The sequence below is a fragment of the Rhinoraja longicauda genome, chromosome 13, assembly GCF_053455715.1.
Source record: "Rhinoraja longicauda isolate Sanriku21f chromosome 13, sRhiLon1.1, whole genome shotgun sequence".
Taxonomy (NCBI): domain Eukaryota; kingdom Metazoa; phylum Chordata; class Chondrichthyes; order Rajiformes; family Arhynchobatidae; genus Rhinoraja; species Rhinoraja longicauda.
The window spans coordinates 6,380,420-6,406,709 of NC_135965.1; the positions used below are offsets into that span (position 1 = coordinate 6,380,420).

The 26,290-nt window shown below is 35.4% G+C and overlaps 1 protein-coding gene across 1 annotated transcript in view; it reads right to left on the bottom strand.

Moving 5' to 3' along the window:
- The window catches only part of LOC144599353 (uncharacterized), a 391,192-nt gene that overhangs the window by 140,430 nt on the left and 224,472 nt on the right, over nt 1-26,290 (bottom strand). The window contains exons 4-27 of the mRNA XM_078410145.1: nt 25,114-25,164; nt 24,723-24,779; nt 24,322-24,378; nt 22,500-22,559; nt 21,180-21,230; nt 20,786-20,845; nt 20,385-20,441; nt 18,627-18,677; nt 17,903-17,959; nt 17,502-17,558; nt 16,275-16,325; nt 15,884-15,940; nt 15,483-15,539; nt 15,050-15,109; nt 13,037-13,087; nt 12,643-12,702; nt 12,243-12,299; nt 10,104-10,154; nt 9,719-9,769; nt 9,319-9,375; nt 5,886-5,942; nt 5,455-5,514; nt 5,054-5,110; nt 3,859-3,909 (exon numbers count right to left, since the gene is read on the bottom strand). Of these exons, the coding sequence (XP_078266271.1) occupies nt 3,859-3,909; nt 5,054-5,110; nt 5,455-5,514; nt 5,886-5,942; nt 9,319-9,375; nt 9,719-9,769; nt 10,104-10,154; nt 12,243-12,299; nt 12,643-12,702; nt 13,037-13,087; nt 15,050-15,109; nt 15,483-15,539; nt 15,884-15,940; nt 16,275-16,325; nt 17,502-17,558; nt 17,903-17,959; nt 18,627-18,677; nt 20,385-20,441; nt 20,786-20,845; nt 21,180-21,230; nt 22,500-22,559; nt 24,322-24,378; nt 24,723-24,779; nt 25,114-25,164 (1,335 nt within the window). The remainder of the gene's footprint in view (nt 1-3,858; nt 3,910-5,053; nt 5,111-5,454; nt 5,515-5,885; nt 5,943-9,318; nt 9,376-9,718; nt 9,770-10,103; nt 10,155-12,242; nt 12,300-12,642; nt 12,703-13,036; nt 13,088-15,049; nt 15,110-15,482; nt 15,540-15,883; nt 15,941-16,274; nt 16,326-17,501; nt 17,559-17,902; nt 17,960-18,626; nt 18,678-20,384; nt 20,442-20,785; nt 20,846-21,179; nt 21,231-22,499; nt 22,560-24,321; nt 24,379-24,722; nt 24,780-25,113; nt 25,165-26,290) is intronic.

Sequence of the window (26,290 nt, forward strand, 5' to 3'; positions counted from 1 at the left end):
TGAAGATGTGACATCGATGAATATTGAAAGGAAATTGGACTCTTTGTTTCACTAATCATGTAAAATCCAACAGCGAAAGTTGAACTGATGAGATGAAATGTTAAAGGGGATGAAAGTAACAAACAAATAAAAGGGTGGATAAAGTTTGGAGTTCTGATGATACACAAGAATCACAAAAAACTTTGATGTGGAATTATTTTCTCTGTGTTATGCATGGACTTGTCACCGAGCTATTACACAATGTATCATGTAGTTGTCATCAACCGAAAATATTGAGTTTGTGCATGCAGTTTTGATTGAGTATTTGCTGTTACCTTTAAAACTCACACTCATTAGTTACTTGAATTAATTGGTCAACTCTGAGCATTCCACCACCTATAATTTCTTTGCACTAAACATTCACTCTTTCTAATTTGAATAGATATTTTGAATTTTGCTGGTTTTGCTCTACTGTTATTATTCATGACTAGTATCTTGAACAAAACTACAATAAGTTTGAGGATGTAGCCACAATCAAGAACTGAAATATTTGTTAAAAATTGATAGAGTTGGACTTTATTTCTTGGATAAAAGGAGGCTGAACGTATGAAATCAAATAGGAATAGATAGGATAGGATACTCTGTGGGTCTAAGGACTGTTGACACAAGTTTGATCATTTTTTCCAATTTTCCCTAGACCCATTTAGAGTACGAGTTGCAATTTACGGTACCTGGCACTGTTGATGTTGATTCAGTTGTATAAGGTGTCATTGTTGTACTTTGCTCTGTGGACCTGGTCGCTGCTGCGCTTGCAAAAGTTGTTGAAGCTTCATATATGGAAAGATATGTCAGTTAATATACATGGCAGCACTCTCATGGATAAACGTGTAAATTGTGTAAAATATCCCTGGGAGTCCAAGCTGAATTTGATAATTTGATTTTGTAAATCTGATGATGCATATTAGCAACATACAGTCATGTAAGTGGTAACTGGTTCATTGGATCTGCTGCTATTTTCCAAAATAAATGAGCATCCAAAATCTTACAAATAATAAATGAATAATTGCTTGACTTTTCTTGTTGACTTACTTGACTATTTGCTTGGTATTTCCTATTTAAATTATTGGGTTGATTACATTAGCATCTGCTATTCTAACTAACATCAAAGTGTCAAAATGTGAAGCAAACGAAATATGCCACCATTATCACTCTAGTTGAGTCTTCAAATAAGACAACCTAATCTGGGAACTGGATGTTTAATCCATGTTCAGTGATGGGATAGGTGCTTTGAAAATGTGCTTCTTCAGTGCCTCACAGAGATGACTGGTCCGCTGTTGCCTTTGGCTTTATGTTATGTATTATACAGACACATAACAAAATGACATCTTATTCTTTTTAATGTGACTTATTCTCCTCTTGTAACGTTCCCCTGACTGCACTGTGCTGTTTCTATAGAATTGTTCAACAATACACAGCGTGTGACTGTGAACTGATCAATGGTTTGGCTGCTTTTAGGAACATTTGTTGATCGAATGATTAAGCATCGTCTATTGTTTGTCACTTGTGTTGGCAAGTAATGTATCATTTAAAAGTCTGATCAGTGAATCCTGGTGCTGCATTATCCTAGTACCTGTTGTTTCGCTGGTTGTGGCGGACGTAGTCGATGCAGTGGCAGTTGTTGTGCTTGGTTCTGGGAATGAAATGAAGATATGACATCAATGGATATAGAAAGGAAATTGGACTTTTTGTTTCCCAATTAAGGTCAAGAGCAGCAGTGAAAATTAAGCTGACGAAAGGAAATGTTAACAAAGCACTCTATCAGTTACAACATCCTAACCTGGGATCCTGTTCTTTAGTGACGGAATAGGTTTAAAAAAAATTTAATCAATGCGAGCCTCACAAATACTGCCCTGTTCTTACCTTTGACTCTACATTATGCATCAAATGCAGGGAAATCTCAGTTAAAATACATGCAGCACTCTCATGTCTACACTTGACAAAGGTCCATGGAAGTCAAAGCTGACTTTAAATATTTGTTTATTTGTATCTATTGATGCATGTTAGCATCTTGCAGTCATGTAATTGATGACTGGGGCATTATATATACTACTATTTTCCGAACATAGAAGCATCAATGATAATACAAAGTATAAATTAAAAATTGCCTGACTTATTTTTGCCTTATTTGACTATTTGCACGATATTTCCATTTAAATTAACGAGGTGATTATACTAGTGAATGTTTTTAGAAATGACATCAAAGTGTTAGGCGGACGTAGTCGATGCAGTGGCAGTTGTGCTTGGTTCTGAGAATGAAATGAAGATGTGACATCAATAGATATTGCAATGGAAATGGAAGGTAAATTAAAAACTTATTGTGTCATAAAGCATGTAAAGTATAGCAGTGTAAATTAAACTGATGAGAAGAAATGTTAGCCAAGGATTACATTAATAATTGTGTGGATAACATTTAGAGTTGTTTGGAATCATGAAATATATTTGCATGTAAATTCCTTTGTCAGTTTTGCACGGAATTATCACAATTGTATTGAACAATTTTTAATGTAGTTGTCGTCAACTGAAAGTATTGAACTTGTACACGCATATTCCGTTCAGATCAGTGAATGTTGGTGCTGCATTATCCTAGTACCTGTTGTTTCGCTGCAGGTGGCAGATGTAGTCGATGCAGTGGCAGTTGTTGTGCTTGGTTCGGAGAATGAAATGAAGATGTGACGTCAATGGATATTGAAAGAAAATTGGACTATTTTTGATTCATAAAGCAGGTAAAGTGGGGTAGTGAAAATTAAACTGACGACAAGAAATGTGTGAACAATGAATACAACAAATAATTGGGTGTGTAATTTTGGGAGTTCTAATGCATCTTAAGAATAATGAACAGTGTTTCTCTAGAATTGTTCAACAATTCTCAGCAAATAACTTCGAAGTGACTGATCGATTGGTCTCTTTGAGGAAGATTGGCTAATGACTTGATCAAGCATCAACTGTTGTTTGTCACATGTGTTGGTAAATATTGTATCATTTAAAGTCTGATCAGTGAATGCTGGAGCTGCATTATCCTAGTACCCGTTGTTTCGCTGGTAGTGGCGGACGTAGTCGATGCAGTGGCAGTTGTGCTTGGTTCTGTGAATGAAATGAAGATGTGACATCAATAGATATTGCAATGGAAATGGAAGGTAAATTGGACACTTATTGTGTCATAAAGCATGTAAATTGCAGCAGTGTAAATTAAACTGACGTGAAGAAATGTTAGCCAAGGATTACATTAATAATTGTGTGGATAACATTTGGGTTTGTTTGGAATCATGAAATATATTTGTATGTAAATTCCTTTGTCAGTTTTGCACGGAATTATTACAATTGTATTGAACAATTTTGAATGTAGTAGTCGTCAACTGAAAATATTGAAATTGTACAAGCAAATTCTGTTCAGATCAATGAATGTTGGTGCTGCATTATCCTCGTACCTGTTGTTTCGCTGCTGGTGGCAGATGTAGTCGATGCAGTGGCAGTTGTTGTGCTTGGTTCTGAGAATGAAATGAAGATGTGACATGAATGGATATTGAAAGAAAATTGGACTATTTTTTATTCATAAAGCAGGTAATGTGGGGTAGTGAAAATTAAACTGACGACAAGAAATGTGTGAAGAATGAATTCATCAAAAAATAGGGTGGGTAATTTTTGGAGTTCTAATAAATCTTAAGAATCATGAACAGTTTTGTTACCGAATGAACAGATGGTTTGGCCTCTTGGAGGCACATTGTTTGATCAAGCATCATCTACTGTTTGTCACTTTTGGTGATAAGTAATGTATGTTTTTAAAGTCTGATCAGTGAATGCTGGTGCTGCATTTTCTGGTACCTGTTGTTTCGCTGCTAGTAGTCGATATAGTGGCAGTTGTTGTACTTGGTTCTGTGGATGAAATGAAGATGAGACCTCAGTGGAAATTTCAAGGAAATTGGACACCTTTTATTTCATAAGGCAGAATTGTTATCACTGTGTTGTGCACAAAGTTTCATGCCGTATACTTCAACTGAAAATATTGGATTTTTACATGCTATTTTGATCGAGCATTTGCTGTTAGATTTAAAATTCTGAAACAATTAGTTACCTGAATTAGTTGGCCATTTTTTAATCAATCCGCTGCTTTTAATTTATTTACACTCGACATTAAATCTTTCTAATACCCATAGATATTTTGAACATGGTTTGTTTCATTTTGCTGTTGTTAATCAAGGCCAGAAGATAGAATGTGGGCAGTATAAATAACTAAAATATTGTATATGCAAAAGTCCAGTCTTGGATTTTATTTCTTGGATGAAAGGATGCTGAAGGTTTATCTTGTGGAGGTGTAATAAAATCAAATGGGAATAGATAGGGTGAATGTACAGAATGTTTATAGTGGAGGAATCAAATATGCAGAGAAATCTCAGTTAAAATACATGCAGCACTCTCATGTCTACACTTGTAAAATGTCCATGGAAGTCAAAACTGACTTTAATTATTTGTTTATTTTTATCTCTTGATGCATGTTAGCATCTTGCAGTCATGTAATTGATGACTGGGACATTATATATACTACTATTTTCCGAACATAGAAGCATCAATGATAATGCAAAGTATAAATTAAAAATTGCCTGTCTTATTTTTGGCTTATTTGACCATTTGCACGATATTTCTATTTAAATTTACGAGGTGATAATACTAATGAATGTTTTTAGAAGTGACATCAAAGCGTTAGGCCACTATATTATATCCCAGTTGCAACTCTGTATAATATTAAAAATTATACATACAGAAGAACGTAAAATATTATTCTTTTTCAAGTGACTTATTTTTCTCTTGCAATATTCTCCTGACCACACTCTGTTGTTTCTCTTGAATTGGTCTACAATTCTCAGCAAATAACTTTGAACTGACTGATAGATTGGTCCCTTTAAGAAAGATTAGCTAATATCTTGATCAAGCATCAACTGTTGTTTGTCACATATGTTGGTAAATATTGTATCATTTTAAAGTCTGATCAGTGAATGCTGGTGCTTCCTTATCCTAGTACCTGTTGTTTCGCTGCTAGTGGCGGACGTAGTCGATGCTGTGGCAGTTGTGCTTGGTTCTGAGAATGAAATGAAGATGTGACATCAATAGATATTGCAATGGAAATGGAAGGTAAATTAAACACTTATTGTGTCATAAAGCATGTAAAGTGTAGCAGTGTAAATTCAACTGACGAGAAGAAATGTTAGCCAAGGATTACATTAATAATTGTGTGGATAACATTTAGAGTTGTTTGGAATCATGAAATATTTTTGCATTTAAATTCCTTTGTCAGTTTTGCACGGAATTATCACAATTGTATTGAACAATTTTTAATGTAGTAGTCGTCAAGTGAAAGTATTGAAGTTGTACACGCATATTCCGTTCAGATCAGTGAATGTTGGTGCTGCATTATCCTCGTACCTGTTGTTTCGCTGCTGGTGGCAGATGTAGTCGATGCAGTGGCAGTTGTTGTACTTGGTTCTGAGAATGAAATGAAGATGTGACAGCAATGGATATTGAAAGAAAATTGGACTATTTTTTATTCATAAAGCAGGTAAAGTGGGGTAGTGATAATTAAACTGACGACAAGAAATGTGAACAATGAATTCAACAAATAATTGGGTGGGTAATTTTGGAGTTCTAATGCATCTTAAGAATAATGAACAGTGTTTCTCTAGAATTGTTCAACAATTCTCAGCAAATTACTTCGAAGTGACTGATCGATTGGTCTCTTTGAGAAAGATTGTCTAATTACTTGATCAAGCATCAACTGTTGTTTGTCACATGTGTTGGTAAATATTGTATCATTTAAAGTCAAATCAGTGAATGCTGGTGCTGCATTATCCTAGTACCTGTTGTTTCGCTGCTAGTGGCGGACGTAGTCGATGCAGTGGCACTTGTGCTTGGTTCTGTGAATGAAATGAAGATGTGACATCAATAGATATTGCAATGGAAATGGAAGGTAAATTGGACACTTATTGTGTCATAAAGCATGTAAAGTGTAGCAGTGTAAATTAAACTGACAAGAAGAAATGTGAGGCAAGGATTACATTAATAATTGTGTGGATAACATTTGTAGTTGTTTGGAATCAAGAAACATTTTGGCATGTAATTTCCTTTGTCAGTTTTGCACGGAATTATCACGGAAAATATTGGATTTTTACATGCTATTTTGATTGAGCATTTGCTGTTAGATTTAAAATTCTGCAACAATTAGTTACCGGAATTAATTGGCCATTTTTTAATCAATCCACTGCCTATAATTTATTTACACTGGACAATACATCTTTCTAATACCCATAGATATTTTGAACTTGGTTTGTTTCATTTTGCTGTTGTTATTCAAGGCCAGAAGGTAGAATGTAGGCAGTATAAATAACTAAAATATTGTTTATGCAAAAGTCCAGTCTTGGATTTTATTTCTTGGACGAAAGGAGGCTGAAGGTTTATCTTGTGGAGGTGTAATAAAATTAAATGGGAATAGATAGTGTGGATGTACAGAATGTTTATAGTGGAGGAATCAAATATGCAGAGAAATCTCAGTTAAAATATATGCAGCACTCTCATGTCTACACTTGTAAAATGTCCATGGAAGTCAAAACTGACTTTAATTATTTGTTTATTTTTATCTATTGATGCATGTTAGCATCTTGCAGTCATGTAATTGATGACTGGGGCAGTATATATACTACTATTTTACAAACATAGAAGCATCAATGATAATAAGAGACGTCAGTGGAAATTTCAAGGAAATTGGACACCTTTTATTTCAGAAGGCAGAATTCTTATCACTGTTGTAAACCAAACTGTCAGAATTAATTGGCCATTTTTTATCAGTCTGCTGCCTATAATTTACTTGTACTGGACATTAAATCTTTCTAACACCCATAGATATTTTGAACTTGGTTTTGTAAGGGGTTTCTGCGCCGAGCTTTCGCCCGACCTAAGGTCCCCGTGCCTTGCTCTGATCCCTTGACCAGGCCGCGCACACTGGTTCCCCGTGAGTGGTTCGACCCACTCACCCCCTACGGTTCTAGACACTGGACTTAGATGCAGGAGCGTTTATAGTGCAGAAAAACTCACTCAGACCAGATTTGAAGACCAGGGTTTAAATGGAAAAGGCTTTTATTGAGCGCTTGGGACTATTGTCCATGAATACTTATACACAGTTCTATTAGACATATGCACAACTACACGAATACTTAGACACAGTTCTAAACGACATATGCATAACTACACGAATACTTAGACACAGTTCTACTAGACGTATGCACACTTACACGAACACTTTTGACGCAGTTCTAAAAGACATATGCATAACTACACAAATACTTAGACACAGTTCTAAAAGACATATGCATAACTACACGAATACTTAGACACAGTTCTATTAGACATATTCTTGACTGTAAGATGGGGAACGTACGACACATCGCAAACTTGACCAACACATATTCATTTACACACCCACGTTTATTCAAACCACCCTCCCCTCTACACTAAAACTATGTCCAGGATGTGCAGGATCGGGGTACATGCTCACCATGGGGCTATTACTGGGGTTACTGGCTGTTCGTGCTGCTTCTCCACTGCTTTCCGTGAGGGTCGTGCTTGTCCCGTGAGTTTCTTCCTTCCGTTTCTTGCGTTCCTGGCCAGTCGTTGCGAGCGTTGCTGTCCCTGCTGCGAGCGTGTCTTTCTTGCCTGTCCTTTTCGTCTTCCTCCTGGCTTGCATTCCTTGCCGTTTGTTGCCTCCTCTGACTTCTGTCTTGCATGCCTTTCTTGCCTGTCTTTTCTTCTTGCATCCGTTTTTCCAGTTTCCGACTTCTGCCTTGCATGAGTTTAAAACCCAAAAGTCGTGGCCAGTTATACTAATTATGGCCCGTCCTATCTCCCGCCAGATCTCGGGATCTCTTTGTTTAAAAGATATGTATTGAGTTTTCCCTTTGTCCTGCGTTATGTCCGGGGGTACCGGGGATGGCCAGATGGTATGTTAATTGGTATTTCGTTGAGAGGTGATGGGTTTAACTGGTTTCCCATCACCTACCGGGTAGTTTTCTATGGGCTATTGTGCCCCCTTAACGAGATTAACTGTGTAGGTCAGCTTGGGGCATTGTGAGTATGCTGATGTCAGCGCCCCAGTGTCTGGACTTCGACCTGGTTTCGCAGGTTTCTGCATGGCCAATATCCATCCATTGTTCTGGCCGTGGCTTTGCAGAAACCTAGAGACTGGGCTGTAAGGTTTTTGCTTTTGTGGCTGGTCACGAGGTCCCGCGGCCATCTTAGGACCCACGGATTGTGACATCCCTGGTTAAAACTGACCGCAGCCTTTCTCCGCTATCAGCCCCAGCCTCCCATGTAAAATGTCCAAACTGCAGCTTTTGGTTTGATGTTGATTGCAGAATGAGGGAAAACTTCTCAAATCTTACAGTTTGTTTCATTTTAATGTTGTTATTCAAGGCCAGAAGGTAGAATGTGGGCAGTATAAATAACTAAAATATTGTATATGCAAAAGTCCAGTCTTCGATATTATTTCTTGGATGAAAGGAGGCTGAAGGTTTATCTTGAGGAGGTGTAAGAAAACCAAATGGGAATATATAGGGTGAATGTACAGAATGTTTAGAGTGGGGGAATCAAATATGCAGAGAAATCTCAGTTAAAATAAATGCAGCACTCTCCTGTCTACACTTGTAAATTGTCCATGGAAGTCAAAACTGACTATAAATATTTGTTTATTATTTCTCTATTGATGCATGTTAGCAACTTGCAGTCATGTAATTGATGACTGGGGAATTATATATACTACTATTTTCCGAACATAGAAGCATCAATGATAATACAAAGTATAAATTAAAAATTGCCTGACTTATTTTTGCCTTATTTGACTATTTGCACGATATTTCTATTTAAATTAACGAGGTGATTATACTAGTGAATGTTTTTAGAAATTACATCAAAGTGTTAGGCCACAATATTATATCCCAGTTGCAACTCTGTATAATATTAGAAATTATACATACAGAAGAACGTAAACTGACAAAATATTTTTCTTTTTCAAGTGACTTATTTTTCTCTTGCAATATTCTCTTGACCACGCTCTGTTGTTTCTCTAGAATTGTTCAACAATTCTCAGCAAATAACTTCGAACTGACTGATAGATTGGTCTCTTTGAGAAAGATTGGCTAATATCTTGATCAAGCATCAACTGTTGTTTGTCACATGTGTTGGTAAATATTGTATCATTATAATGTCTGATCAGTGAATGCTGGTGCTGCATTATCCTAGTACCTGTTGTTTCGCTGCTAGTGGCGGATGTAGTCGATGCAGTGGCAGTTGTGCTTGGTTCTGAGAATGAAATGAAGATGTGACATCAATAGATATTGCAATGGAAATGTAAGGTAAATTAAACACCTATTGTGTCATAAAGCATGTAAAGTGTAGCGGTTACAATAAACTGACGAGAAGAAATGTTAGCCAAGGATTACATTAATAATTGTGTGGATAACATTTGGAGTTGTTTGGAATCATGAAATATTTTGGCATGTAAATTCCTTTGTCAATTTTGCACGGAATTATCACAATTGTATTGAACAATTTTTAATGTAGTAGTCGTCAACTGAAAATATTGAAATTGTACACGCATATTCCGTTCAGATCAGTGAATGTTGGTGCTGCATTATCCTCATACCTGTTGTTTCGCTGCTGGTAGTCGATGCAGTGGCAGTTGTTGTGCTAAGTTCTGAGAATGAAATGAAGATGTGACATCAATGGATATTGAAAGAAAATTGGACTATTTTTGATTCATAAAGCAGGTAAAGTGGGGTAGTGAAAATTAAACTGACGACAAGAAATGTGTGAACAATGAATTCAATAAATAATTGGGTGGGTAATTTTTGGAGTTCTAATGAATTTTAAGAATCATGAACAGTTTTGGTACCGAATGAACCGATGGTTTGGACTCTTTGAGTAACATTGTTTGATCATGCATCATCTACTGTTTGTCACTTTTGGTGATAAGTAATGTATGTATTTAAAGTCTGATCAGTGAATGCCGGTGCTGCTTTATCTGGTACCTGTTGTTTCGCTGCTAGTAGTCGATGTAGTGGCAGTTGTTGTACTTGGTTCTGTGGATGAAATGAAGATGAGACATCAATGGATATTTCAAGGAAATTGGACACCTTTTATTTCATAAGGCAGAATTGTTATCACTGTGTTGTGCACCAAATTGTCATCATGTTATTGCACAAAGTTTCATGTCAATAGACAATAGACAATAGACAATAGGTGCAGGAGTAGGCCATTCAGCCCTTCGAGCCAGCACCGCCATTCAATGCGATCATGGCTGATCACTCTCAATCAGTACCCCGTTCCTGCCTTCTCCCCATACCCCCTCACTCCGCTATCCTTAAGAGCTCTATCCAGCTCTCTCTTGAAAGCATCCAACGAACTGGCCTCCACTGCCTTCTGAGGCAGAGAATTCCACACCTTCACCACTCTCTGACTAAAAAAGTTCTTCCTCATCTCCGTTCTAAATGGCCTACCCCTTATTCTTAAACTGTGGCCCCTTGTTCTGGACTCCCCCAACATTGGGAACATGTTTCCTGCCTCCAATGTGTCCAATCCCCTAATTATCTTATATGTTTCAATAAGATCCCCCCTCATCCTTCTAAATTCCAGTGTATACAAGCCTAATTGCTCCAGCCTTTCAACATACGACAGTCCCGCCATTCCGGGAATTAACCTAGTGAACCTATGCTGCACGCCCTCAATAGCAAGAATATCCTTCCTCAAATTTGGAGACCAAAACTGCACACATTACTCCAGGTGCGGTCTCACCAGGGCCCGGTACATCTGTAGAAGGACCTCTTTGTCGTATACATCAACTGAAAATATTGGATTTTTAAATGCAATTTTGATTGAGCATTTGCTGTTAGATTTTCAATTTCCACAACAATTAGTAACCTAAATTAATTGGCCATTTTTTAATCAGTCTGCTGCCTATTATTTAATTGTACTGGACATTAAATCTTTCTAATACCCATAGATATTTTGAATTTGGTTTGTTTCATTTTAATGTTGTTATTCAAGGCCAGTAGGTAGAATGTGGGCAGTATAAATAACTAAAATATTGTATATGCAAAAGTCCAGTCTTGGATTTTATTTCTTGGACGAAAGGAGGCTGAAGGTTTATTTTGTGGAGGTGTAATAAAATTAAATGGGAATAGATAAGGTGAATGTACAGAATGTTTATAGTGGGGAATCAAATATGCAGAGAAATCTCAGTTAAAATACATGCTGCACTCTCATGTCTCCACTTGTAAAATGTCCATGGAAGTCTACACTGACTTTAAATATTTGTTTATTTTTATCAATTGATGCATGTTAGCATCTTGCAGTCACGTAATTGATGACTGAGGCATTATATATACTACTATTTTCCAAACATAGAAGCATCAATGATAATACAAAGTATAAATTAAAAATTGCCTGACTTATTTTTGCCTTATTTGATTATTTGCACGATATTTCTATTTAAATTAAACGAGGTGATTATACGAGTGATTTTTTTTTAGAAATTACATCATAGTGTTAGGCCACAATATTATATCCCAGTTGCAACTCTGTATAATATTAGAAATTATACATACATAAGTACGTAAACTGTCAAAGTATTTTTCTTTTTCAAGTTACTTATTTTTCTCTTGCAATATTCTCCTGACCACGCTCTGTGTTTCTCTTGAATTGGTCAACAATTCTCAGCAAATAACTTCGAAGTGACTGAGAGATTGGTCCCTTTGAGAAAGATTAGCTAATATCTTGATCAAGCATCAACTGTTGTTTGTCACATGTGTTGGATATGTGACATCAATGGATATTGAAAGAAAATTGGACTATTTTTGATTCATAAAGCAGGTAAAGTGGGGTAGTGATAATTAAACTGACGACAAGAAATGTGAACAATGAATACAACAAATAATTGGGTGGGTAATTTTGGGAGTTCTAATGCATCTTAAGAATAATGAACAGTGTTTCTCTAGAATTGTTCAACAATTCTCAGCAAATAACTTCGAATTGACTGATCGATTGGTCTCTTTGAGAAAGATTGGCTAATGACTTGATCAAGCATCAACTGTTGTTTGTCACATGTGTTGGTAAATATTGTATCATTTAAAGTCAAACCAGTGAATGCTGGTGCTGCATTATCCTAGTACCTGTTGTTTCGCTACTAGTGGCGGACGTAGTCGATGCAGTAACAGTTGTGCTTGGTTCTGTGAATGAAATGAAGATGTGACATCAATAGATATTGCAATGGAAATGGAAGGTAAATTGGACACTTATTGTGTCATAAAGCATGTAAAGTGTAGCAGTGTAAATTAAACTGACGTGAAGAAATGTTAGCCAAGGATTACATTAATAATTGTGTGGATAATATTTGGGTTTGTTTGGAATCATGAAATATATTTGCATGTAAATTCCTTTGTCAGTTTTCACGGAATTATCACAATTGAATGGAACAATTTTGAATGTAGTAGTTGTCAACTGAAAATATTGAAATTGTACACGCAGATTCTGTTCAGGTCAGTGAATGTTGGTGCTGCATTATCCTCGTACCTGTTGTTTCGCTGCTGGTGGCAGATGTAGTCGATTCAGTGGCAGTTGTTGTGCTTGGTTCTGAGAATGAAATGAAGATGTGACAAGAATGGATATTGAAAAAAAATTGGACTATTTTTGATTCATAAAGCAGGTAATGTGGGGTAGTGATAATTAAACTGACGACAAGAAATGTGTGAACAATGAATTCAGCAAATAATTGCGTGGGTAATTTTTGGAATTCTAATGAATCTTAAGAATCATGAACAGTTATAGTACCGAATGAACCGATGGTTTGGCCTCTTTGAGGAACATTGTTTGATCAAGCATCATCTACTGTTTGTTACTTTTGGTGAGAAGTAATGTATGTTTTTAAAGTCTGGTCAGTGAATGCTGGTGCTGCATTATCTGGTACCTGTTGTTTCGCTGCTAGTAGTCGATGTAGTGGCAGTTGTTGTACTTGGTTCTGTGGATGAAATGAAGATGAGACATCAATGGATATTTCAAGGAAATTGGACACCTTTTATTTCATAAGGCAGAATTGTTATCACTGTGTTGTGCACCAAACTGTCATCGTGTTATTGCACAAAGTTTCATGTCGTATACTTCAACTGTAAATATTGGATTTTTACATGCTATTTTGATTGACCATTTGCTGTTAGATTTAAAATTCTGCAACAATTAGTTACCAGAATTAATTGCCCATTTTTTTAATCAATCCGCAGCCTATAATTTATTTAGACTGGACAATACATCTTTCTAATACCCATAGATATTTTGAATTTGGTTTGTTTCATTTTGCTGTTGTTATTCAAGGCCAGAAGGTAGAATGTGGGCAGTATAAATAACTAAAATATTGTATATGCAAAAGTCCAGTCTTGGATTTTATTTCTTGGACGAAAGGAGGCTGAAGGTTTATCTTGTGGAGGTGTAATAAAATCAAATGGGAATAGATAGTGTGAATGTACAGAATGTTTATAGTGGGGGAATCAAATATGCAGAGAAATCTCAGTTAAAATACATGCAGCACTCTCATGTCTACACTTTTAAATTGTCCATGGAAGTCAAAACTGACTATAAATATTTGTTTATTATTTCTCTATTGATGCATGTTAGCATCTTGCAGTCATGTAATTGATGACTGGGGCATTATATATACTACTATTTTTCGAACATAGAAGCATCAATGAAAGTACAAAGTATAAATTAAAAATTGCCTGACTTATTGTTGCCTTATTTGACCATTTGCACGATATTTCTATTTAAATTTACGAGGTGATTATACTAGCGAATGTTTTTAGAAATTACATCAAAGTGTTAGGCCACAATATTATATCCCAGTTGCAACTCTGTATAATATTAGAAATTATACATACAGAAGAACGTAAACTGACAAAATATTTTTCTTTTTCAAGTGACTTTTTTTTCGCTTGCAATATTGTCCTGACCATATTCTGTTGTTCCTCTAGAATTGTTCAACAATTCTCAGCAAATAACTTCGAACTGACTGATAGATTGGTCTCTTTGAGAAAGATTGGCTAATGACTTGATCAAGCATCATCTGTTGTTTGTCACGTGTGTTGGTAAATATTGTATCATTTAATGTCTGATCAGTGAATGCTGGTGCTGCATTATGCTCGTACTTGTTGTTTCGCTGCTGGTGGGAGATTTAGTCGATGCAGTGGCAGTTGTTGTGCTTGGTTCTGAGAATGAAATGAAGATGTGACTTCAATGGATATTGAAAGAAAATTGGACTATTTTTGATTCATAAAGCAGGTAAAGTGGGGTAGTGATAATTAAACTGACGACAAGAAATGTGAACAATGAATTCAACAAATAATTGGGTGGGTAATTTTGGGAGTTCTAATGCATCTTAAGAATAATGAACAGTGTTTCTCTAGAACTGTTCAACAATTCTCAGCAAATATCTTGATCAAGCATCAACTGCTGTTTGTGACATGTGTTGGCATATATTGTATCATTTTAAAGTCTGATCAGTGAATGCTGGTGCTGCCTTTTCCAAGTACCTGTTGTTTCGCTGCTAGTGGCGGACGTAGCCGATGCAGTGGCAGTTGTGCTTGGTTCTGAGAATGAAATGAAGATGTGACAGCAATAGATATTGCAATGGAAATGGAAGGTAAATTGGACACTTGTTGTGTCTTAAAGCATGTAAAGTGTAGCAATGTAAATTAACCTGACGAGAAGAAATGTTAGCCAAGGATTACATTAATAATTGCGTGGATGACATTTGGAGTTGTTTGGAATCACGAAATATTTTTGCATGTAAATTCCTTTGTCAGCTTTGCACGGAATTATCACAATTGTATTGAACAATTTTTAATGTAGTAGTCGTTAACTGAAAATATTGAACTTGTACACGCATATTCCGTTCAGATCAGTGAATGTTGGTGCTGCATTATCCTCGTACCTGTTGTTTCGCTGCTGGTGGCAGATGTAGTCGATGCAGTGGCAGTTGTTGTGCTTGGTTCTGAGAATGAAATGAAGATGTGACATCAATGGATATTGAAAGAAAATTGGACTATTTTTGATTCATAAAGCAGGTAAAGTGGGGTAGTGATAATTAAACTGACGACAAGAAATGTGAACAATGAATTCAACAAATAATTGGGTGGGTAATTTTGGGAGTTCTAATGCATCTTAAGTATAATGAACAGTGTTTCTCTAGAATTGTTCAACAATTCTCAGCAAATAACTTCGAAGTGACTGATCAATTGATCTCTTTGAGAAAGATTGGCTAATGACTTGATCAAGCATCAACCGTTGTTTGTCACATGTGTTGGTAAATATTGTATCATTTTAATGTCTGATCAGTGAATGCTGGCGCTGCATTATCCTAGTACCTGTTATTTCGCTACTAGTGGCGGACGTAGTCGATGCAGTGGCAGTTGTGCTTGGTTCTGTGAATGAAATGAAGATGTGACATCAATAGATATTGCAATGGAAATGGAAGGTAAATTAAACACTTATCGTGTCATAAAGCATGTAAAGTGTAACAGTGTAAATTAAACTGACAAGAAGTAATGTTAGCCAAGGATTACATTAATAATTGTGTGGATAACATTTGGAGTTGTTTGGAATTATGAAATATTTTTGCATTTAAATTCCTTTGTCAGTTTTGCACGGAATTATCACAATTGCATTGAACTATTTTTAATGTAGTAGTCGTCAACTGAAAGTATTCAACTTGTACACGCATATTCCGTTCAGATCAGTGAATGTTGGTGCTGCTTTATCCTCGTACCTGTTGTTTCGCTGCTGGTGGCAGCTGTAGTCGATGCAGTGGCAGTTGTGCTTGGTTCTGAGAATGAAATGAAGAAGTGACATCAATGGATATTGAAAGAAAATTGGACTATTTTTGATTCCTAAAGCAGGTAAAGTGGGGTAGTGAAATTTAAACTGAATACAAGAAATGTGTGAACAATGAATTCAACAAAAAATTGGGTGGGTAATTTTGGGAGTTCTAATGAATCTTAAGAATCATGAACAGTTTTGGTACTGAATGAACCGATGGTTTGGCCTCTTTGAGGAACATTGTTTGATCAAGAAACATCTACTGTTTGTCACTTTTGGTGATAAGTAATGTATGTTTTTAAAGTCTGATCAGTGAATGCTGGTGCTGCATTATCTAGTACCTGTTGTTTCGCTGCTAGTAGTCGATGTAGTGGCAGTTGTTGTGCTTGGTTCTGTGGATGAAATTAAAATGAGACATCAATGGATATTTCAAGGAAGTTGGACACCTTTTATTTCATAAGGCAGAATTGTTATCACTGTGTTGTGCACCAAACTGTCATCATGTTATGGCACAAAATTTCATGTCGTATACTTCAACTGAAAATATTGGATTTTTACATGCAATTTTGATTGAGCATTTGCTGTTAGATTTAAAATTTCCACAACAATTAGTTACCTGAATTAATTGGCCATTTTTTTATCAGTCTGCTGCCTATAATTTATTTGTACTGGACTTTAAATCTTTCAAACACCCATAGATATTTTGAACTTGGTTTGTTTCATTTTAATGTTGTTATTCAAGGCCAGAAGGTAGAATGTGGGCAGTATAAATAACTAAAATATTGTATATGCAAAAGTCCAGTCGTCGATATTATTTCTTGGACGAAAGGAGACTGAAGGTTTATCTTGTGGAGGTGTAATAAAATCAAATGGGAATAGATAGGGTGAATGTACAGAATGTTTATAGTGGGGGAATCAAATATGCAGAGAAATCCCAGTTAAAATACATGCTGCACTCTCATGTCTACACTTGTAAAATGTCCATGGAAGTCAAAGCTGACTTTAAATATTTGTTTCTTTTTATCTATTGATGCATGTTAGCATCTTGCAGTCATGTAATTGATGACTGGGGCATTATATATACTACTATTTTCCGAACATAGAAGCATCAATGATAATACAAAGTATAAATTAAAAATTGCCTGACTTATTTTTGCCTTATTGGACTATTTGCATGATTTTCTATTTAAATTAACGAGGTGATTATACTAGCGAATGTTTTTAGAAATTACATCAAAGTGTTAGGCCACAATATTATATCCCAGTTGCAACTCTGTATAATATTAGAAATTACACATACATAAGAACGTAAACTGACAAAATATTTTTCTTTTTCAAGTTACTTATTTTTCTCTTGCAATATTCTCCAGAACACACTCTGTTGTTGCTCTTGAATTGTTCAACAATTCTCAGCAAATAACTTCGAAGTGACTGATAGATTGGTCCCTTTGAGAAAGATTAGCTAATATCTTGATCAAGCATTAACTGTTGTTTGTCACATGTGTTGGTAAATATTGTATCATTTGAATGTCTAATCAGTGAATGCTGGTGCTGCATTATCCTAGTACCTGTTGTTTCGCTGGTAGTGGCGGACGTAGTCGATGCAGTGGCAGTTGTGCTTGGTTCTGAGAATGAAATGATGATGTGACATCAATAGATATTGTAATGGAAATGGAAGGTAAATTAAACACTTATCGTGTCATAAAGCATGTAAAATGTAACAGTGTAAATTAAACTGACAAGAAGAAATGTTAGCCAAGGATTACATTAATAATTGTGTGGATAACATTTGGAGTTGTTTGGAATTATGAAATATTTTTGCATTTAAATTCCTTTGTCAGTTTTGCACGGAATTATCACAATTGTATTGAACTATTTTTAATGTAGTAGTCGTCAACTGAAAGTATTCAACTTGTACATGCATATTCCGTTCAGATATGTGAATGTTGGTGCTGCATTATCCTCGTACCTGTTGTTTCGCTGTTGGTGGCAGCTGTAGTCGATGCAGTGGCAGTTGTGCTTGGTTCTGAGAATGAAATGAAGAAGTGACATCAATGGATATTGAAAGAAAATTGGACTATTTTTGATTTCTAAAGCAGGTAAAGTGGGGTAGTGAAAATTAAACTGACTACAAGAAATGTGTGAACAATGAATTAAACAAATAATTGGGTGGGTAATTTTGGAAGTTCTAATGAATCTTAAGAATCATGAACATGAAGGGCGGCACAGTAGCGCAGCGGTAGATTTGCTGCTTTACAGCGAATGCAGCGCCGGAGACTCAGGTTCGATCCTGACTATGGGTGCTGCACTGTAAGGAGCTTGTACATTCTCCCCGTGACCTGCGTGGGTTTTCTCCGAGATCTTCGGTTTCCTCCCACACTCCAAAGACGTACAGGAGTGTAGGTTAATTGGCTGGGTAAATGTAAAAATTGTCCCTAGTGGGTGTAGGATAGTGTTAATGTACGGGGATCGCTGGGCGGCACGGACTTGGAGGGCCGAAAAGGCCTGTTTCCGGCTGTATGTATATGATATGATATGATGATAACAGTTTTGGTACCGAATGAACCGATGGTTTGGCCTCTTTGGGGAACATTTTTTGATCAAGAAACATCTACTGATTGTCACTTTTGGTGATAAATAATATATGTTTTTAAAGTCTGATCAGTGAATGCTGGTGCTGCATTATCTGGTACCTGTTGTTTCGCTGCTAGTAGTCGATGTAGTGGCAGTTGTTGTGCTTGGTTCTGTGGATGAAATTAAGATGAGACATCAATGGATATTTCAAGGAAATTGGACACCTTTTATTTCATAAGGCAGAATTGTTATCACTGTGTTGTGCACCGAACTGTCAACATGATATTGCACAAAGTTTCATGTCGTATACTTCAACTGAAAATATTGGATTTTTACATGCTATTTTGATTGAGCATTTGCAGTTAAATTTAAATTTCTGCAACAATTAGTTACCAGAATTAATTGGCCATTTTTTTAATCAATCCGCTGCCTATAATTTATTTACACTGGACAATACATCTTTCTAATACCCATAGATATTTTGAACTTGGTTTGTTTCATTTTGCTGTTGTTATTCAAGGCCAGAAGGTAGAATGTGGGCAGTATAAATAACTAAAATATTGTATATGCAAAAGTCCAGTCTTGGATTTTATTTCTTGGACGAAAGGAGGCTGAAGGTTTATCTTGTGGAGGTGTAATAAAATCAAATGGGAATAGGTAGTGTGAATGTACAGAATGTTTATAGTGGGGGAATCAAATATGCAGAGAAATCTCAGTTAAAATACATGCAGCACTCTCATGTCTACACTTGTAAAATGTCCATGGAAGTCAAAACTGACTTTAATTATTTGTTTATTTTTATCTATTAATGCATTTTAGCATCTTTCAGTCATGTAATTGATGACTGGGGCAGTATATATACTACTATTTTCCAAACATAGAAGCATCAATGGTAATACAAAGTATAAATTAATAATTGCCTGACTTATTTTTGCCTTATTTGAGTATTTGCACGATATTTCTATTTGAATTAACGAGGTGATTATACTAGTGAATGTTTTTAGAAATGACATCATAGTGTTAGGCCACAATATTATATGCCAGTTGCAACTCTGTATAATATTAGAAATTATACATACATAAGAAAGTAAACTGACAAAATATTTTTCTTTTTCAAGTGACTTATTTTTCTCTTGCAATATTGTCCTGACCACATTCTGTTGTTTCTCTAGAATTGTTCAACAATTCTCAGCAAATAACTTCGAACTGACTGATAGATTGGTCTCTTTGAGAAAGATTGGCTAATGACTTCATCATGCATCAACTGTTGTTTGTCACATGTGTTGGTAAATATTGTATCATAGTATATTCTTGCTATTGAGGGCGTGCAGTGTAGGTTTACTAGATTAATTCCCGGAATGGCGGGACTTTCATATGTTGAAAGACTGGAGCGACTAGGCTTGTATACACTGGAATTTAGAAGGATGAGAGCAGATCTTATCGAAACATATAAGATTATTAAGGGGTTGGACACGTTAGAGGCAGGAAACATGTTCCCAATGTTGGGGGAGTCCAGAACAAGGGGCCCCAGTTTAAGAATAAGGGGTAGGCCATTTAGAACTGAGATGAGGAAAAACTTTTTCAGTCAGAGAGTTGTGAATCTGTGGAATTCTCTGCCTCAGAAGGCAGTGGAGGCCAATTCTCTGAATGCATTCAAGAGAGAGCTGGATCGAGCTCTTAAGGATAGCGGATTCAGGGGGTATGGGGAGAAGGCAGGAACGGGGTACTGATTGAGAATGATCAGCCATGATCACATTGAATGGCGGTGCTGGCACAAAGGGCCGAATGGCCTCCTCCTGCACCTATTGTCTATTGTCTATTGTCTATTGTCATTTAAAGTCTGATCGGTGAATGCTGGTGCTGCATTATCCTAGTACCTGTTGTTTCGCTGCTAGTGGCGGACGTAGTCGATGCAGTGGCAGTTGTGCTTGGTTCTGTGAATGAAATGAAGATGTGACAGCAATGGATATTGCATTGGAAATGGAAGGTAAATTGGACACTTATTGTGTCATAAAGCATGTAAAGTGTAGCAGTGTAAATTAAACTGACGTGAAGAAATGTTAGCCAAGGATTACATTAATAATTGTGTGGATAACATTTGGGTTTGTTTGGAATCATGAAATATATCTGCATGTAAATTCCTTTGTCAGTTTTGCACGGAATTATCACAATTGTATTGAACAATTTTGAAATTGGTAGTCGTCAACTGAAAATATTGAATTTGTACACGCAGATTCCGTTTTGATCAGTGAATGTTGGTGCTGCATTATCCTCGTACCTGTTGTTTCACTGCTGGTGGGAGATGTAGTCGATGCAGTGGCAGTTGTTGTGCTTGGTTCTGAGAATGAAATGAAGATGTGACATCAATGGATATTGAAAGAAAATTGGACTATTCTTGATTCATAAAGCAGGTAAAGTGGGGTAGTGAAAATTATACTGACGACAAGAAATGTGTGAACAATGAATTCAACAAAAAATAGGGTGGGTAATTTTTGGAGGTCTAATGAATCTTAAGAATCATGAACAGTTTCGGTACCGAATGAACCGATGGTTTGGCCTCTTTGAGGAACATTGTTTGATCAAGCATCATCTACTGTTTGTCACTTTTGGTGATAAGTAATGTATGTTTTTAAAGTCTGATCAGTGAATGCTGGTGCTGCATTATCTGGTACCTGTTGTTTCGCTGCTAGTAGTCGATGTAGTGGCATTTGTTGTGCTTGGTTCTGTGGATGAAATGAAGATGAGACTTCAGTGGAAATTTCAAGGAAATTGGACACCTTTTATTTCATAAGGCAGAATTGTTATCACTGTGTTGCGCACCAAACTGTCATCATGTTATTGCACAAAGTTTCATGTCGTATACTTCAACTGAAAATATTGGATTTTTACATGCTATTTTGATTGACCATTTGCTGTTAGATTTAAAATTCTGCAAAAATTAGTTACCTGAATTAATTAGCCATTTTTTAATCTATCTGCTACCTAAAATTTATTTGTACTGGACATTAAATCTTTCTAATACCCATAGATATTTTGAACTTGGTTTGTTTCATTTTAATTATTCACAAAATGCTGGAGTAACTCAGCAGGTCGGGCAGCATCTCGGAAGTGAAGGAATGGGTGACGTTTCGGGTCGAGACCCTTCTTCAGACTGTTTCATTTTAATGTTGTTATTCAAGGCCGGAAGGTAGAATGTGTGCAGTATAAATAACTAAAATATTGTATATGCAAAAGTCCAGTCTTGGATTTTATTTCTTGGACGAAAGGAGGCTGAAGGTTTATTTTGTGGAGGTGCAATAATATCAGATGGGAATAGATAGGGTGAATGTACTGAATGTTTATAGTGGGGGAATCAAATATGCAGAGAAATCTCCGTTAAAATACATGCAGCACTCTCATGTCCACACTTGTAAAATTTCCATGGAAGTCAAAGCTGACTTTAAGTATTTGTTTATTTTTATCTTTTGATGCATGTTAGCATCTTGCAGTCATGTAATTGATGACTGGGACATTATATATACTACTATTTTTTTCCGAACATAGAAGCATCAATGATAATACAAAGTATAAACTAAAAATTGCCTGACTTATTTTTGGCTTATTTGACCATTTGCACGATATTTCTATTTAAATTTACGAGGTGATTATACTAATGAATGTTTTTAGAAATTACATCAAAGCGTTAGTCTACAATATTATATTCCAGTTGCAACTCTGTATAATATTAGAAATTATACATACAGAAGAACGTAAACTGACGAGAAGAAATGTTAGCCAAGGATTACATTAATAATTGTGTGGATAACATTTAGAGTTGTTTGGAATCATGAAATATTTTGGCATGTAAATTCCTTTGTCTGTTTTGCACGGAATTATCACAATTGTATTGAACTATTTTTAATGTAGTAGTCGTCAACTGAAAGTATTGAACTTGTACACGCATATTCCGTTCAGATTAGTGAATGTTGGTTGGTGCTGCATTATCCTAGTACCTGTTGTTTCGCTGCTGGTGGCAGATGTAGTCGATGCAGTGGCAGTTGTTGTGCTTGGTTCTGAGAATGAAATGAAGATGTGACATCAATGGATATTGAAAGAAAATTGTACTATTTTTTATTCATAAAGCAGGTAAAGTGGGGTAGTGATAATTAAACTGACGACAAGAAATGTGAACAATGAATTCAACAAATAATTGGTTGGGTAATTTTGAGAGTTCTAATGCATCTTAAGTATAATGAACAGTGTTTCTCTAGAATTGTTCAACAATTCTCAGCAAATAACTTCGAAGTGACTGATCGATTGGTCTCTTTGAGAAAGATTGGATAATGACTTGATCAAGCATCAACCGTTGTTTGTCACATGTGTTGGTAAATATTGTATCATTTTAATGTCTTTTATTTTTTTTTTTTTTTTTTTTTTTTTCTTTGGAAGTAAGCACATTACATTTTAATGGTTCCTTTTTACAGGTGCCAAGAATTATTAAAACATTATTTGTACAACTTCCTTTTTAAAAAGAAATGAGAAAGAAAGAAGTAGTGAAGAGTAAAGAATAAATTAGTGAGTATAGAGTGAAAAAAAAAAAAAAAAAAAAAAAAGAAATGTGCGAAAGTAAAGCAAAAAGGAGATTCTCCCACGCAACCAATCGATGTTTTTTAATATTCTTAATCAATTTTCAGTCAAACCCAGAATTTTTAATTTTATGCTGATATTACACCGCATGATTCCACAAGGTCAATAAATGGAGACCAACTCGATAAGAATTGGTCTTTTTTTTCTATTAGGAGGAGTCTCATTTCTTCCAAATGTGCTGTTTCCAACATATTACCAATCCACATTTTAAATGTTGGTGGAGTAGACTTTTTCCACAATTTAAGTATGAGTTTTTTCGCTATTATTAAACCATAATTCAAAAATGAGATTTGGGATATATTTAATTTATTTACATCTCCAAAGATAATCATTTCCATGCTAGGTTCCATTTTTGTCTTAAATAAACTAGTAAATACATCAAATATATCACCCCAAAAACTTTGAAGTTTTATGCACGAAACGAAAGCGTGTGTAAGATTGGCATTTTGTGAAAGACATTTATCACAAATGGGTGAGATATTTGAATAAAATTTATTCAACCTAACTTTTGAGTAATATAGTCTGTGTAATATTTTAAATTGGATTAAATTATGTCTAGAGTTAATCGAACATTTATGTATGTATATCAAATACCTCTCCCATGTTTCTTTAGAAATTTTTATCAGTAATTCTTTTTCCCAATCTTCTCTGATTGCCTCTGTTGGAGGCAATTCTCTATTAAGAATACTGTTATATAGATATGATATTAATTTTTGTGAGTCCGCCTTAATATTCATTGCTTCTTCCAGTGGGTCTATCGTTATATTCTGTGATCTTGGTATATATTTTTTTATAAAGTCACATATCTGTAAATATTTAAAGTATTGGTTATTATTGAGATTAAATTTTGATTTTAATTGTTGAAATGATAATAAATTTCCCGTTTCATACATGTCACCCATCTTTTTAATTCCCTGTCTTTCCCATTGTCTGTATGTTTTATCCATAATAGCTGGTTTAAATACCGGGTTATTCACTATTGGTGTTAATGAAGATAAGTTTCTTAATTTTAAATTTAATTTTATTTGTTTCCAAATTCGGATTATATTGTGTATAATTGGATTCTTCTTATATAATATATTATTCAATTTTATCGGGGAGAAGAGGATCGTTTGTCACATGTGTTGGTAAATATTGTATCATTTTAATGTCTGATCAGTGAATGCTGGTGCTGCATTATCCTAGTACCTGTTGTTTCGCTACTAGTGGAGGACGTAGTCGATGCAGTGGCAGTTGTGCTTGGTTCTGTGAATGAAATGAAGATGTGACATCAATAGATATTGCAATGGAAATGGAAGGTAAATTGGACACTTATCATGTCATAAAGCATGTAAAGTGTAGCAGTGTAAATTAAACTGACGAGAAGAAATGTGAGCCAAGGATTACATTAATAATTGTGTGGATAACATTTGGAGTTGTTTGGAATCAAGAAACATTTTGGCATGTAAATTCCTTTGTCAGTTTTGCACGGAATTATCACAATTGTATTGATCAATTTTTAATGTAGTAGTCGTCAACAGAAAGTATTCAACTTGTACACGCATATTCCGTTCAGATCAGTGAATGTTGGTGCTGCATTATCCTCGTACCTGTTGTTTCGCTGCTGGTGGCAGCTGTAGTCGATGCAGTGGCAGTTGTGCTTGGTTCTGAGAATGAAATGAAGAAGTGACATCAATGGATATTGAAAGAAAATTGGACTATTTTTGATTCCTAAAGCAGGTAAAGTGGGGTAGTGAAATTTAAACTGACTACAAGAAATGTGTGAACAATGAATTCAACAAAAAATTGGGTGGGTAATTTTGGGAGTTCTAATGAATCTTAAGAATCATGAACAGTTTTGGTACCGAATGAACCGATGGTTTGGCCTCTTTGAGGAACATTGTTTGATCAAGAAACATCTACTGTTTGTCACTTTTGGTGATAAGTAATGTATGTTTTTAAAGTCTGATCAGTGAATGCTGGTGCTGCATTATCTAGTACCTGTTGTTTCGCTGCTAGTAGTCGATGTAGTGGTAGTTGTTGTGCTTGGTTCTGTGGATGAAATTAAGATGAGACATCAATGGATATTTCAAGGAAATTGGACATCTTTTATTTCATAAGGCAGAATTGTTATCACTGTGTTGTGCACCGAACTGTCAACATGTTATTGCACAAAGTTTCATGTCGTATACTTCAACTGAAAATATTGGATTTTTACATGCTATTTTGATTGAGCATTTCCAGTTAGATTTAAAATTCTGCAACAATTAGTTACCAGAATTAATTGGCCATTTTTTTAATCAATCCGCTGCCTATAATTTATTTACACTGGACAATACATCTTTCTAATAACCATAGATATTTTGAACTTGGTTTGTTTCATTTTGCTGTTGTTATTCAAGGCCAGAAGGTAGAATGTGGGCAGTATAAATAACTAAAATATTGTATATGCAAAAGTCCAGTCTTCGATTTTATTTCTTGGACGAAAGGAGGCTGAAGGTTTATCTTGTGGAGGTGTAATAAAATCAAATGGGAATAGATAGTGTGAATGTACAGAATGTTTATAGTGGGGGAATCAAATATGCAGAGAAATCTCAGTTAAAATACATGCAGCACTCTCATGTCTACACTTGTAAAATGTCCATGGAAGTCAAAACTGACTTTAATTATTTGTTTATTTTTATCTATTGATGCATGTTAGCATCTTGCAGTCATGTAATTTATGACTGGGGCATTATATATACTACTATTTTCTGAACATAGAAGCATCAATGATAATACAAAATATAAATTGCCTGACTTATTTTTGGCTTATTTGACTATTTGCAAGACATTTCTATTTAAATTAAACGAGGTGATTATACTAATGAATGTTTTTAGAAATGACATCAAAGCGTTAGGCCACAATATTATATCCCAGTTGCAACCCTGTATAATATTAGAAATTATACATACAGAAGAATGTAAACCGACAAAATATTTTTATTTTTCAAGTGACTTATTTTACTCTTGCAATATTCTCCTGACCACACTCTGTTGTTTCTCTAGTATTGTTCAACAATTCTCAGCAAATAACTTCGAAGTGACTGATAGATTGGTCTCTTTGAGAAAGATTGGCTAATGACTTGATCAAGCATCAACCGTTGTTTGTCACATGTGTTGGTAAATATTGTATCAT